Here is a 14,938-nt window from a genome sequence, read left to right as displayed (position 1 = left end):
GTGCATTAGCTAGTTTAAAAAGAGTCAGGAGATTTTTACTTAGATAATTTTATTTTTGACATAATAGTGTGCCGTTATTACGATGGAAACACTACCGCTTTTGGCCACAGAGGGCTCTAAAATCAACAAAATATGAGTTCCTTGCAGTGGCTTTAATGTAAGATAAGACATGTTGTGTATTTAAATCATCCCATTTTTTTTTCTAACAATGCTCAAAGGCAGAAAGACGTAATTTTTTTCAAGGTAATGATGCACTTCTGGCTAGCCATTGCTGGACTCTAACAAACTAGATTTTCATCTGTTGAAGGGGTTGCTTAGAAGTGAAAAAAAAAAAAAAATCCTATGATCCCAAGCCACTTCACAACATCAATAATCTCTTTTGTTATTGTTTTAATGTGAGGGAGACCCCAGTGGCAGAATTTATATACTGTGTGCGTAAATAGAGTTCAGTCAACATGGAGAGACTTGCTTTCCCAAATTGAAATAAGAAAATAAAAAATTAAAGCGAGTGTTCTCAGGACCTAGTAAGCATAAAGGAGGTTGTTGCCGTTTTGGTTTCTTCATCTAGCTAAAAAGTTAGTTGCCTATAAAATTCGATGCCTTCTCATGATGGCTCAGGAGAGAAGCTCCAACAACAACAACTGCACAGTAAGGGGAAAAAAAGACTTGAAAGGAAGACCAAAGAGAAGAGAAGAGAAGAGAAGAGAAGAGAAGAGAAGAGAAGAGAAGAGAAGAGAAGAAAAACTCTTAGCTTATCCATTCAGTTTCTTCAAATTTGATTATTTTGCTCAATCCACCTCAAAAAGGCAGCAATTTTAAAAAGTAAAACTTTCTCAAGTTTAAGTTTAAAGTTATTACTGGATCACAGTTCACACTGGAGATGAAATTTATGGTGCAACAGAATTTAATTTAAACTCAGTTTAGAGGGAAAACTAAACCAAGGTTTAAAAGTGAGCTCTTAATTTTAAGCAAGTTTTAAAGTTTGGTGCGACGTAATTTAAAGTTAAACAAATTACTCTTTGGTGCAACCCAGTCAATGATGATGGAGTATTTCATTTTAAAAAAAAAGCACACACACAGTGACTGAATGTGATTTAATTATTGAAAGAATTAAGTTTTAAAATGTTACTGTGGGTATATGGTGTTGAAATAAACATGATTCATATTCAAAACATTATTATGAAGGGACAGATTAGCTTTAGATGAATGAGCATGGATAACTGCTTCGACTTATGATGAGTTCTTCTTTTTCTCTACAGGGAGAGAAACAATTATTCACATATAATTTGTCCCACACACACACACACACACACACACACACACACACACACAGGCTCACTCACATACACACTGTAAGAGCTTCAGAGTGAGCGGTCGCTGCCTAGCAGCAGGCTGAGTAGGCTCTCTCTCAATTACTCCCACCATCCTGTACTGTCAGCAGCCACGAGTACTCGCTCAGAGAGGAAATTGCTCACCAACTGGAAATGAGACAGATCAGAAAAGAGAACATGGGCAACTGTTGACAATTTACTCTGCACCCTTTGGTTCTCTGTATGTGTACATGCAAAGAGCTGCAAAAAAACATGCAGACAGGGAGTGCAGTCTTGTCAAACAACATGATTTTACAGGTAAAATATATCCAAATGTAAACAAAATAGAGCATTCAGACGTTTGACACAATGTGTTCTTTGCATTTCCAACATGCATTCATTTGGTTGTCAGTGTATAGTGTGAGTTATGTAGTGAGCTCAACTATTTTCTATTTACAGAACTACACCCATCACTGCTCAGAAGGAAATGTGCAATTTCCAACTATCTAGATAAAATAAATAGCACTACAGGTAAGAGGAAAAAAATGGTGGGTAAATTGTCTTAAAGACAGACTATGCTTTTTTCACAAAAAAAAAAAAAACAATACACAGACTCATTCAAAAATAATCAGTTTCAACAATCAACCACATCTAGGTCTGTTCGTTATTTTCTTGATTTATCGCCTAGTTGTTTGGTCCATAGTCCATCAGAGAATGGTGAACAATGTGAAGTCTTAAAATGTCTCATTTTGTCTACAACTTAAAGATGTTTGGTTTACTGTTATAGAGGAGTAAAGAAACCAGAAAACATTCACATTTCAGCAGCTAACATCAGAGAATTTGGACATTTTTAATTTGAAATGATTCATTGATTATCAGAATAGTAAATCCTCATTGCAGCTCCATCCACAACCCACCAGAAGTGTGTTTGCGGTGCCTGCATCCACGGAGACACCACCCTCCGCCCGTACTGTCTTACTTTGTCATTGTTTTCCTGATCACCAGTGATGTGAGCAGGAATCAAAAGCAGCATCTTTCTCTGACAGGCAGCAACTCTAAATCCCCTGGTAATGTGAATGAGCTGTCTCGTGCACATGGACATGGGTGGTTACATGACCAGCTCAGCTCAGGGGAGTCAGCCCTACCAATCACAAGCAGCTGTCCCTGCTTAACGCATTTCCTTGTCACTGTGACAACCCTCGGTGAACAAACACAGATGGAAAAAAAAAGAAAAGCCAATCGAACAGGAATGACTGCGAACCCACAGACCAGACAACAGGAATTCAGTGTTAATAACTAATAGCATCTGGTGCTATTATTCAGTGCATCACTCTTGCAAAAAAAATATTATGAATATAATGTTTGCTTTTAGATCTAGGATGCTTTGAAAGATGAAGCTGTCAAACAAAGCATCTCTGAATTTGTTCAGTTTGTCTCACGGGGCAATATTTAAACAAAGGCCTCGTTCATGAGGGTAAACCTTTTAAGGATTAGAAAAGTAAATAGCTGTGCCAGGCTCTAATGAGGGCTCTGCATTTAAAAAGGCTGATGTGATTTATTTGTCCCAGGTCTCAGGCTCTCAGAGCGGTACAAAGGGAAACATGGTATGAAAAGACTTTATATTCAATTTAAATTTGTACACATGTAGTCCTGTGACTTCCTCTTCCAGTGAGAGAAAAGTCCAGCGAGAGAAATGGGAAAAACTTGGCCAATAAAGCAGATTTTAAACAGAGGTCCAAAGTTAATTCTTGACCTTTGCAGCCACAGCTGAGAAAAATATGATCATATGATCTTCAAAGACGATGATGTCATGTGTTGAAAGCTCTGTGACAGCTACTAAATGTTTTCTCATCAGCCGTGTCGGGTTAGGAATTAAAGTCGAACCTCATGTTTTTCAGCCAATATGAAAATAGAAGTCCTTAAAGGGACAGTGTGATGTTTTCAAGGATTAGTTTAGATTCACATAAGTCACACAGTAACACAAACAAACCAGCAAATCCTGTGTTCTGCAAGGTAAAATTGCTATTTTATTATTATTATTCCATTATTACACAGAGTCTCCCCAAAATGCATGCATAGAATTGGCCAAAAGGCTCCTCTGTGTTTCCTCAGATGTCATTGAATGATATCCTTAATCAGATTAGGATTAAATAGTATTTTTACAATGTCCATCAGTCAAATTTGCTAACTAGGTGGGTGTTATTAATGTACTGTCAACAAGGAAGGACACAAATGCGCGAACTGGTACATCTGCAAAGTTTTAATAATATAATTATGTTTTAAACATCATCTGATCACATTCTTGGTATAAAATCAACAGTTGCTCAACAGAAATATTGTTCATTTGCTGTTTTTTATGATGTTGAACATCCATAACTCACACTGTTACAGCTGAGACTGGAAAACTTTATGTGGTTTATGATATGTAGGTTAAAAAAAAAAAAAAAAAAACGCTGGGTAAAAAAGTGAAAAATGTTACAATGTGGCATCTTGCCGGTACCTCATACAACCTTACTAAAGAAATAGTAATAAAAAATCAAAACTATCCCTTTAAAATGCTCAAGAAAACAATGGGAATTTGAGCAGACACAACTGGGAAAACTTTTTCATGTGATACGATCTACAAAAGACCTTATAGTGAACCTGTTTTATTAACTTCATGCTTTTGCATTTCATATAAAAATACTGCTCAATTCCTCAAACTGAAATATGGTATATCAGTACAGCAATAAACTCACACACGTAATACACCAAATATACATTCTTAATTGAAAAATAATTCAGTCCACATGTCAGTCAGTTCCTCACACAGATAATGTGGAACCAGCTCTGTATTGGTAGACTGCCATCTAGTGGAACCACAGCAAACAATCAGAGGCCTGAAGATAAAGCCTGAATGGTTTTATCGTCTACCATATTCATGAACGCACAGTTTCAAGGGTGAAAACCAACAGAAGTCTGCTGCGTGGATGTGTTTATTTAGGGGTGGTCAGTTCATCTTTTTTATAAGACTCTTCTCTTTTGAGCTGAACATGTCACACTGAACACAGCAGATGAAGGATGATAACCACCGATCCACTGGCCTCATCCTGTGGTCTGTGGATGCAAATGTTTGTTTCTATCCCTCACAGTGAACTACGTTATGCTAAGCTCCCCCGCTGGCGTTTCAGTTCCAGAGTTACATAACGCGCACACTCTGCTGATGGTTATCTTGTCTCTGAACTTCACAGCTGACAGAAGCCAGAAACTCGTAAATCTTTGACATGAAACATCACTGGAGGTTCTTGAGTTTTTCCAGACCCGCGGTCCTGGCCTCGTGCTGCTGCTGTCTCTGTTTCTTCAAATGACGGTAGGCCTCCACTGCTCGCTCCCGCTCCTCCTCCATGATTCTCTGTCGGGCCATGGAGGGCTTTGAGGCATGTGAAGAGGTCACGGTGTGGCCGAGGAGAGAGTTGAGGAGCAGCTCCCTGGATGCCTTCTGGATGATGGCGGTAGAGGAGGAAAAAAAAAAAAAAAAAGCAGTTAACCTCTTTCTCAACCATTAAGATTAAAAACATGACATGTGATAAAAGTGCAAAGCAAGTTACCTGAGGTTTGACCTGAGCTTTTTTGGGCTTGGCGCTCAAAGTCGGCGGGGCCATTGAAACCTCACCAAAGGGAACATGATCTACAGAACAAAAACAACCAATCATATCAGTCATCAGTAATAATTCTGAAGGGACTGAAGTGGACAGACAAATTTTCAGCCACCAGGAATTTGCTACCACTGATAAGCTACTGTAATGACGTGCAGTGCGTAGTAATAAAAGAAAAACAGCTGCACAATTAATCAAAATGTCATCAAAATCGAAAATATGCGATATCAAAATCTCAGGAGCTGCAAGATTAAATGTGTGACAAAACAGAATTATAATGAAGTGCTGTAGTGCTGCAGAGGTGCTCTGGCCCACAGATCGTGTTCTCCAGATGTAAGAAACATGTTGTTTGGTACAGACCTCAACTAGTGTCACGTTATCATGATATTAAGATCTTTTTTTTTAGAGAAAATGAAAATTATGATGATCAGAGCTCCAGGTAGCTAATGTCATCATTGTTGATTATTTTTACAATTAATAAAGTAGTTGTTTGGTCTATAAAATGATTCAAAAATGTTGAATCAGTGTTGCCCACAGCCCAAGATGATGTCCTCCAATGTCTTGTTTTGTCCACAATCCAGAACTATTCAGTATATATTTTTTGATAAAGAACATAAACTCTGTGGATTCCTTAGATTGTTAGAAAATATTTAGTTAGTGATGCAGCAGAGATCCTGATGATCCTCAAATGGAACCGTTGTTCCTTCATATCCTTTGTAGGGGGAAACGTTCCTGACGAATATGCTTTCATTACCTACAAACATCTCTTTTTCCATCTTGGTCTCCTGTCTGTCCAACTTTTTCTGCTGTAGCCTCTGTAATCTGACTTTATCATGCCTGTAGAAGGACAGCAAAAGTGAAATGAATTAGACATATCATCCAGTTGGCCCCACCTTTCAATGACATCCTGTATCAGCACAAATACAGATCACCAGTGAAGAAAAAAGCTGTGTACTCACTCCTTCTTTTTCTCAGACTTGCCCTTGTCTGCGGATCCCTCTTGTTTGTCTGCGTCCAGCTCAGGCTTCCTTTCCACTTGGTTCTGGGTGAGGAAGAGAATGTGTTTTGTCTCGTCCTCCATGCGCTGCATGTACGCTCTCACACTTTCCTTCTTTCCCCGCCTGAAATGTAAGGCAGGTATTTCTCCGCTGTTCAAATCAGGTTTGCCTTTATGGGAGATGGTTGAAGAGACAGAAAAAATTCCTCATTGGTTATAAACAAACACATGAAGGATAGTATATATATATATATATATATATAAGATGCTTTTCTACTCACCCTCTTTTAGCTTTTTAGCCTTTAAAGGTCCCCTTTTCATTCTCTCTTTGCTCTTCATTATCTCTCGGAGCCTAAAGGGGATGTCTGTGAGGTGGTCTGGCTTGGCTTTCTTGGGTTTAACATCTCGTTTGATCTTCTTATCACTTAAGTTTCCGGACCAGACAGCATGTGGGGAAAAAGTGGAGCAAACATTAGCTGTTAAAAGCAGGTACACGACCTCACTTACAGTTTTTCTTAATAGCTAAAAAATGACACACAATTAGTGAAACCTGACACTCACAGAGTAAAATCTCAGCCCAGATCTGCACAACTATAAACACATTCAGGGTTTCCCTGCCTATTTAAATCAAAGGCTCTAAGGTATTTTTGGTCGCAGCCTTTATTGAAAATTCCAACAAAAATGCAGGTCTGAAGACTTTTATTTATGCCTAAACTATTGTGCCTTTTATCAGCAACTGCTTGGTACTCTACCAAACATGTCCACGTTATGCACACTCAGGTGAGGAGGCAACAAAGGAATGACACATTCACAATTTGTCCAAAAGTATTATAAAGTGTCATAAAGTGACACACAAATTCCAGTAAAGCTGCAATGATTAATCGATTATTAACCGACTCCTAAATTAATTGCCAACTATTCTGATAATCGAGTAATAGTTTTGAATCATTTTTTAGGAATAGAAAGTCCAAATTCTCTGATTCTAGCTTCTCAAAAATAAATATTTTCTCCTCTATGACATTTAATTGAATATCTTTGAGCTGTGGGCAAAACAAGACACTTGAAGACGTCATCTTTGGCTTTGAGAAACTCTGATGGACCCTTTTGATGGATATAATCAATTAATCAAGAAAATATTTGACAGAATCATAAATAGTGAAAATAAATATAAGTTACAGCCCTAAATTGCAGCTTGAACAAACTCAACAGTTTTCAATATGGTCTGAATGAGTGAATGAAACTGTATGAAAAGAAAGTCCTGAAAATTGTATGATTCTACCAAAAATGCTTTATTTAGTGCAGGCATTTAGTGTAAAAGACATGAACCACACACAAATAACAACAAAAAATCTGACAGATCTTTATTACTTATTAAAGCCTTCTCTATAATGTATAAAATGCCTTGAGAGATCCAAGCGGTGGTTCAAAGCTGCGTCTTAACCATGAACTGGTACCACTTTGATGCTTCCTAAAACATTACTTTAAATCATCTTCACTGTAAGCATAGGTTACATCAGGGTACATTTAAAACAAAAGGATTTAAATATCATTCTTACTGTTAAAATATATGTGATTGCTAAATCGGCAACTCATATTTTTTTAAGGAATGCCTGGAATATGAAATGATAAAAAAAAAAGAGCCCATTCAATGCTATGTGTGTGTGCAATTCAGTGTGTGGGGTCATGTCGTATAATTCTTGTATCCTCACCTAAAGATGATGTTTACAAGTTAGATGTAGTAGCTAGCTTTTACAGACTCACACAGAGAGCTAATAACAGCTAGCTGCGGCAGCTAACTAGCAGTTAGCTTTACTTTCTTCACGTTACCTCGGTTTTCCGGCTTTATCCGCTTGTTTTCCGGACTCGTTAGTTTTGTTCTTTTTATTCTTCCCCATGTCACTGCAGTTTATTTCAGCGAATCACAAACTATCTTATAAAAACAACAACACATGTGGAGCGGCGTGTGTCGCTGCCTTTGACCTCCGAACCTCGACCTCGATAGAAGAAGAGGAAGTGAAGATCTCTCACTCTGTAGATTTTTTCGGCTACCGTTTCCCCTCCTCGTGGATGACAGTCAGGAGCACTAACTCACTTCTCCTTAAATTCACAGAGATCCGGAGAAAATCTATCAAAGACAAAATGATCAATTATCCTCCGGTGCAATTATCCATTTCTTTTTATTATTTTTTTTAACAATTACAGAGTTTTTAAAGACATTACTAATGTGCACTTCTGCACCTTTCTGCTCTCCTATTCTGATTTAGCTATATTTTTAAGTGGCCTGAGTATAATTGATTTGGTTGAATAGAGTTAAATTAATCATGACAGTATGCTTATGATATCAAATATTTAAAATAATGTAATAAAAATAGGCGTGTTTCTCCCTCCGATCACAAATGTGAGATTTTCTTTTGTGCATGTATCAGTCCTGCAAACTGCTGGCTATTTGGTTTGCTTACAGCACAGAGCAGAAGATGTTGTGTCACAAGCTGCTGTAAAAACCCCAACTCAGACACATATTCTGGATTTGCTGCTTACATATCCAAAGAATGCTCCTAAAATCAGAATAATACTAGTCTACGTCTTAATCAGAATATCCGACCAGAATATGCTGTTTACGTGAACTTTATCAAATTCAGAATGTTGTCATATCCTGAATATTAGTGGAAAACTAGTGTGCATGTAAATATAGCCACTGATGCACATTATTTAAGGTATTGGTCTTCAAAAGGGGTCTGTGACCCCTAGGGTGTCTTCACTTACTGCAGGGAGCCTCAAAAAATTTTTAAATCTTTTTTTTTTTCCATAATTTAATTTTGTCTCACATTATGTTTGAAAATACACTTCATCATTTTTATTAATGCATACACATGGGATATCTAAGGCACAGATACTGTGATAAAATACGTCTTACTTACAGCTTAATTTATTTGTCTTTGAAATAATACAAACTGTATTGGCCAGAAGAAAATAAAAATGATTTTCCTTTATGCAAATCACACCACCATTTATTTATAATGTATTCTGCAATTTAGAATATGACAAATAACTTTTCTGTCTAACTTATTGCATTTAGTCGACACATAAAGCAGTGATGTGTTTTTATTGAACCAGTAAAACTGAGTGACCTGGAGCTGTCAGCACAGTCAGCTCATCAGACTGAACCACAAACAACACAAAACAACTCTGATGGGACACGTCTCCTTCTAGCAGCCCATGACTGAACTCTGTATTAGAAAGCTGCATGGTGACAATCCTGAAATCTGCAGCAGACACAGGAGGTGCCGGCCAATCATTTGTGCTAAAGTTAAAGCAATTTCCTCTTTGATGCAGAGACATCAAAATGCCTCACCATGCCACGTCCACAAACAGACGCCAGCCGGACTCAGGATCAGATCAGTATTGGCAAATATTAACTGATAAATATTGGCCTTTAGGTAATTATTGAATTGGCTGAAAAAAATCCATACTGTGCAACCGTGCATACAGTATAACCTGTAGTTTATGGACAGCTGAGGGAAATAAGAGCCAAGATGTAGAGAGCAAAGATCAATGATTTGACATTGAACCAAATCGAACTGACCTCACTATATGACAATAAAAACCAAACAGCAGTTCTGACTCTTCAAATATAATGATGTGACATTACCTCGCTGGAGTCAAAGGCTGAAGAAAGTGAGGAATTTAATCACTCTTGCAATAAAATTACACAGTGAAAAGCAGGTGGCCAACAACACAAAGCCGTACATTCCCATTATTTGTGACACTTACCTGGACTGGAGGAAAGTCAGGCCCTCCTCTGCCTTCTTGATAACAAAATAAGAAACTGATTTACAGTACTAATATATTTACTGTAAAATTCTCCTGCCAGTTATAAGTATACAGAAACTTACTGTATACATATTATACAGTAAGCATGTGTTCATTTAACAATAATCATGCTGTAAAAACTGCAGAAATGTATTACAGTGTGTTTATTCAAAATACAGATTTACAGTTAAGTTCAGCCATGACATTTGTGTCAATTAATAATAACCGAAAGCCACTCTGTGCCAAAACATTAGTATAGTTCAGAACAAATATAGTTTTTGTTTCAGTCTAAAGGTAGTTTTACATTTTCATATCTAATGTAGTATCAGGTCAGCCTGAAAGCAGAATGCAGAAAGCAACAGGTAGCTGGGTTTCACCAACAAGGATTCATATTTAAACCCAATTAAATCAACTTTAAATTATGTTGCACCAAACGTTAAGACTAGCTGGAAATTAAGAAAGACTGAATGAGTTTTTACTTTATGTGATCCAGTATTAACTTTAAACTTACATTGAGGAGGTTTAACTTTTTAAAATGTCAGGCTTTTTGAGATGGATTGAGCAAAATTAAGTTCCTCAAAGAAAGACTCAAACAAATTGAGTTTTATGATGTGTTTCGTCTTTCTTTCACTCCAGCTGATCTATGAAAACAGTTGGCCTGTTGCTTCCACACAGTGTCTTTTTTCCACATTGTGCTGCGGTCCATTTTTTAATCTTATATTATTTGGCCAAATTGCTCCATTGATTCAACCAACAAGGTTTTCTCAAAGGAGGAGAATTTAGAGCTTCTCTGCAGAGCCATCATGAGTAGGTTCAATAGACTGACTTTGTAGCTAGCTGCTTTGTCAAACTCTGATTGGAACTTATCTTAGCTTAAATTAAATTAACCTTCGTTGGTGCAACCCAGTCAAAGAGCACCTGATATAAAGTTCACTTTGTTCCTGATAAACAATACCATGCTGTCATGGACGAGGAGTTGCAAAGAAGCGATTGATGAAGATTGAGTTAAAATTGAGTCTGGAAGGAGGGGCCACTCTGTTCTCCATGTGCTTGATAGCTACCTGGGCTGTTCCTCCTGCTGATCCACCTACTGCGCCACCTATGATCCCATAGAGAACCATCCCTCCTGGCCCCTCTATGGAGCCAAACAGTGCCCCCACGACAGCTCCCACAACAAGACCCGTCCCCAGTCCTCTGGCCAGGGACGTTCTGAGCCATCCATTGTCCATCTCAGCCTTGGCTCTGATCTCTGCCCCGATGCTGGCGGTGTAGGCGTCCTTCTGGAGATACAACTCCTCCTCTATGTACTTCTTCTCCAGCTCGGTCCAGGCCTTCTCTATTTCTGCTGCCTTCAGTTTCCTGAGCCTCCTTTCCTCCTTCTTCACACACTCCTCTGCCTTCTGGAAAGTCCTGCTGGAGAAGTAGCCCCCTCCTAACGAGGCCACCATCCGCTCCATCTTCTGCAGAAGTTCTCGGTCCCGGCTGCGATCCCTCCAGTTCTTGCTGAAAATGTGAAAGCGCCCGCCGTACTTCTCTATCAGTTCTCTCAGGTGCCAGTCAGTCTTCTGCACCCTGTTTTCCAGTGCAGCTGCCTCCATATTTCCTTCATAGGCCAGGAGGACAATGCAGTGCTTCAGACAGTGTCTTCCAAATCGTTTCCTCATCAGTTTGGGAGCTTTCATGTCATTCAGGGAGATCGCCTCCATGTCAAAAGCAACAAGAAAGGCATGTGGACCAGGCATGCATAAGCACTTTGACCTTCTCAGCTCCATCTTCCTCTTGGGTTTAGATATATCCTTGTCATAGATGTTTGGTCCATTGATCACTGCCACTCGTCGACCAGCCAGCTCTCCAATAATCTTCCTGCTGTCAGAAATGCTGGTGACGTCCTTAGGGATCTCCTCCCTTCCAAGTATGGCATTTATTAGTAAAAACTGCGAAGGTCCACTACTGCCGACCACCATCAGCCTTAATTCTGTAGGAGATCCTGTGAAACAGTGAAGTTTAGTTGAATTTGAGAGAGAAGTAACAGCATTTAAATGCACAAAGTGATGTGCATTTGCTCACATTTATTTTTGTTGATGGATATCATGTTTTCTCCGTTCACTTGCGAAAGAACCGTTTGCATTTAATGTAAGCAATTCAAATCTTTAAAGTAAATTAAATTAGTGTTTTTGGTTGTCGTGGCTTCACATCCACCAAGGAAGTTATGTTTTCAGTGCCCTTTGTCTGTATGTCAGCAGGATTACAGAAAAATTATGTGTCAGATTTTTTTGAAACTTGGTGGAAGGGTGTAAGATGGGCAAAGAAAAAAAAACATTAAAATTTGCAGCAGATCCGAATCACATTATTGTTTACTTTTGTTTAAGAGAAACTTAAGCACTTTTTATGCGGATGTCCAGTCAGTGCTGATGGTAAACGTAGTCAATTGACCATTCCTAAGTCTCCCCCCTTTTAGCTCTGTGCTCCAATGACAGTTGAGCGAGCTATGTCAACTTTTTAGCTAGCGGTGCAACTTTTTATGTATTTATTTCATTTTACTTTTTATTTCACCAGGAGGTCCCACTGAGACCCAAAATCTCTTTTACAAGAGAGACCTGGCCAAGGTAGCAGCCAATCACAACATGCATTAATATGCAACAAATACAACATATTAAACAAAAATCCACAATAAAACAACAGCTATTCAAACATAGTGGCCTCTCCGGAAAAAACAAGCACATATCTCCATCACCACGATGCCCTTAAATTTATCAGCGGATACAAGTGTGTCTAATTTAAGATTTTTTGTAAATTGTTCCAAGGTTTAAGCTAACTAGCAAACAATGTAACACTTTTAGATAATAAATGCTAATAACAGCATGTTTTTTTTTTAGCTTTGTAGCTTCAGTAAAAGTAAAGCACAAGTATTCACTTCCATGTATTAAATCAGTGAGCCTACCTTTCTTCCTTTTATCCATGAGGTAGATTCACAGCACAGATTCACTCTTTTATTTTGGATTATCATAAAGTTGTCTGACTTCTCCTTGGACTGAACTCATCACTACAACTGTTGTGTGTTCAATGAAAACACATTCCTAATCCCTCTTCCTAGTATCCTCTCTCTCTCTCTCTCTCTCTCTCTCTCTCTCTCTCTCTCTCTCTCTATCTCTCTCTCTCTGTGGTAATTGGGTATCAGATTTAATATCAAGTGGAAAATGTCCCCGGGGTTTGGAAGCTGGCAGTGAGCACATTCACATGTATTGACATTTTCAATGAATTACTTAATGAATTACTTAATAAACTACTGTGTCTTGCACTTTTGTAGTTTTTATGTTACTGTGAAGGATGAGACAAGAAGAGGACTTTTACATTTTCTTTGTGGTGGCTGTCGGTTTGCTCATTTCTTCATTTACATATAGACATCCATGTGTGTGATTTGTATTTACAACCATCATAATTAAAACATGAAAAAGGTGTTAATCTCTACTGATTAGAGGTAATTATTTGAATATGACAAACAATAACTGGATAGATGTTTGTCCACAAACAGAGCTGAGTTGGCACTGAAATGAAGAGATTTTAATAACTGTAACCTTGATGAGTGAAAACTTTCATAAACATTCAGGCAGTGTTGTTTCAGTTTTTTTTGTTTCTCTGTGATGATTTTAAAGGTGAGCCTACAAGGTTATCTCACTGTCAGCCCACCACACCGTGCGTTTTTTTTTTTCCTGGGCTCAGGAAAATCAATAGCTCATTAAATTAGTTTGATCCTGTGTGAGTAGAGCACACATTTATTGTCCAGATGTAGACTATTCTGTTTATGTATTGTCACTGCAACAACAGTGTTTGCAATGTCTGCTAATATCTGAATGAGCTTCATGCAAAAATGCCAACACAAAAATGATCATATTAAGATGTTCATGTAAAACTTAAAACTCTGTGAAGACATTGCATTTATTAGAGTTTTCTTCTGGCACCTGTACTTGTTTTTTATTATGTTCATGCTCGATATTTTATATAGGTAAAGTAACAAATGTTTGTAATTATTTAATTTACTACAAATGGATGAAAGTATTAGAGTTATTTCATTAAATGCCTAAAAAACAACCGTCTGTTTGATTTTCAAAATGAATTATTCAACCCAGTAATTCTTCCTCAGAGTCATTTTAAGTCCTACAAGCCACTGTGATAGACCTACTTTACAGAGATACTTTAATGGATAATTTTCTATCAGGCAGCAGTGGTATGTTTTTATTTACAAAGCCATACTCGGTAATCCTCTTTCATATCTGTGTAATCTCTTATCGCTCCTCCAGCTACTCTACCACTTACCTAAGATTTACTTGGAACTTGAGCAGCTTTCTCTTATTTTGCACCGTGGTCATGGTAGTGGGACTAAAATCAAACAATCAACAACACGAGAAACTGCTCCTTAAGACTTTTTTAATAGCATGATGAAGGTCTGATGCCCGAAACGTCACATGGTGATTTTTGTACCTGTTCTACTGTCCAGCACCTAGTACTCATCAGTTTTGGATGTGTGTGCTGTTGTTTGAGTCTACATGGTAGTGGGACAACCTTCAGATTTTTGACGAAAGCGAAATTTCCGTAAACAGAAGAATTGTGATTTTGCTAGCTATATAGACCTATATATAGAATATAACTAAAACAAAACAAAATAAAATAGGAAAAAGAACAAAAATGCAGACTTTTGGTTAACTTGTACTACTTGTACTTATACTGATGATACTACTACTAATACTACTATTACCAAGTATAATAATAAGAGGAAGAAACAGAAAAATGCAATGGAAAAAAAACACTGCTTTGTTAACTTTGTTTGTTCTTGTTAATGGGTAATACTTAAACCACACTTACACCAGTACAACAGCGCCCCTGTGTGGTCAAACTTGATAACACACAAAGCGGATATCACATTTATGTATATCCTGTTTGGAGTAGCCGTGTTTAGAAGGGAACCCCGGACCCGTGAAAGATCTCGCGAGAGAGATCATTTTAACCCAAACTATGAACTTTCCCTTACCCTAACCAGGTGATTTCTCTCTCTATCTCTCTCTAAAGATATCATCATCTTAACCGCAGCGGTGTCACTTTATAAAACGTAATTATCTTGCACAACGAAGATGATGAAGAAACAACACATACAAACCTCGCGAGAGTTTCACCAACCTTGAGTTTCCGTT

General features: G+C 37.9%; 2 protein-coding genes across 2 annotated transcripts; both read right to left on the bottom strand.

The window, feature by feature from the left end:
• Positions 1 to 4,536: 4,536 nt before the first annotated feature.
• Positions 4,537 to 7,978, bottom strand: ccdc137 (coiled-coil domain containing 137). The gene is made up of 6 exons (XM_084744108.1): positions 7,770 to 7,978; positions 6,224 to 6,366; positions 5,905 to 6,127; positions 5,700 to 5,782; positions 4,898 to 4,977; positions 4,537 to 4,788 (listed from the first exon to the last, which is right to left on the bottom strand). Exons 1-6 carry the CDS (start codon positions 7,835 to 7,837, stop codon positions 4,582 to 4,584), a joined length of 804 nt encoding a protein of 267 aa, XP_084600234.1. The 5' UTR covers positions 7,838 to 7,978; the 3' UTR covers positions 4,537 to 4,581.
• A 2,652-nt stretch (positions 7,979 to 10,630) lies between these two features.
• LOC146309450 (GTPase IMAP family member 7) lies at positions 10,631 to 11,727 on the bottom strand. Its single transcript, XM_084744893.1, has one exon. The coding sequence runs from the start codon at positions 11,714 to 11,716 to the stop codon at positions 10,715 to 10,717; it is 1,002 nt and encodes a 333-aa protein (XP_084601019.1). The 5' UTR covers positions 11,717 to 11,727; the 3' UTR covers positions 10,631 to 10,714.
• Positions 11,728 to 14,938: the final 3,211 nt, after the last annotated feature.

The sequence above is a fragment of the Lutjanus erythropterus genome, chromosome 19, assembly GCF_056507025.1.
Source record: "Lutjanus erythropterus isolate fLutEry1 chromosome 19, fLutEry1.hap2, whole genome shotgun sequence".
Lineage (NCBI taxonomy): Eukaryota > Metazoa > Chordata > Actinopteri > Lutjaniformes > Lutjanidae > Lutjanus > Lutjanus erythropterus.
This window is presented reverse-complemented; position numbering and strand designations above follow the sequence as displayed.

What these genes read in the sequence shown, in the direction of transcription:
- ccdc137 (XM_084744108.1), bottom strand. Translation starts at nt 7,837, where the DNA reads ATGGGGAAGAATAAAAAGAACAAAACTAACGAGTCCGGAAAACAAGCG. An exon ending in AAGTCTGAGAAAAAGAAGGA is followed by an intron (nt 5,783 to 5,904) that starts GTGAGTACACAG and finishes GTCCTTCTACAG; the next exon opens with GCATGATAAAGTCAGATTAC. An exon ending in GGAAAAAGAGATGTTTGTAG is followed by an intron (nt 4,978 to 5,699) that starts GTAATGAAAGCA and finishes TTTGTTCTGTAG; the next exon opens with ATCATGTTCCCTTTGGTGAG.
- LOC146309450 (XM_084744893.1), bottom strand. Translation starts at nt 11,716, where the DNA reads ATGGTGGTCGGCAGTAGTGGACCTTCGCAGTTTTTACTAATAAATGCC.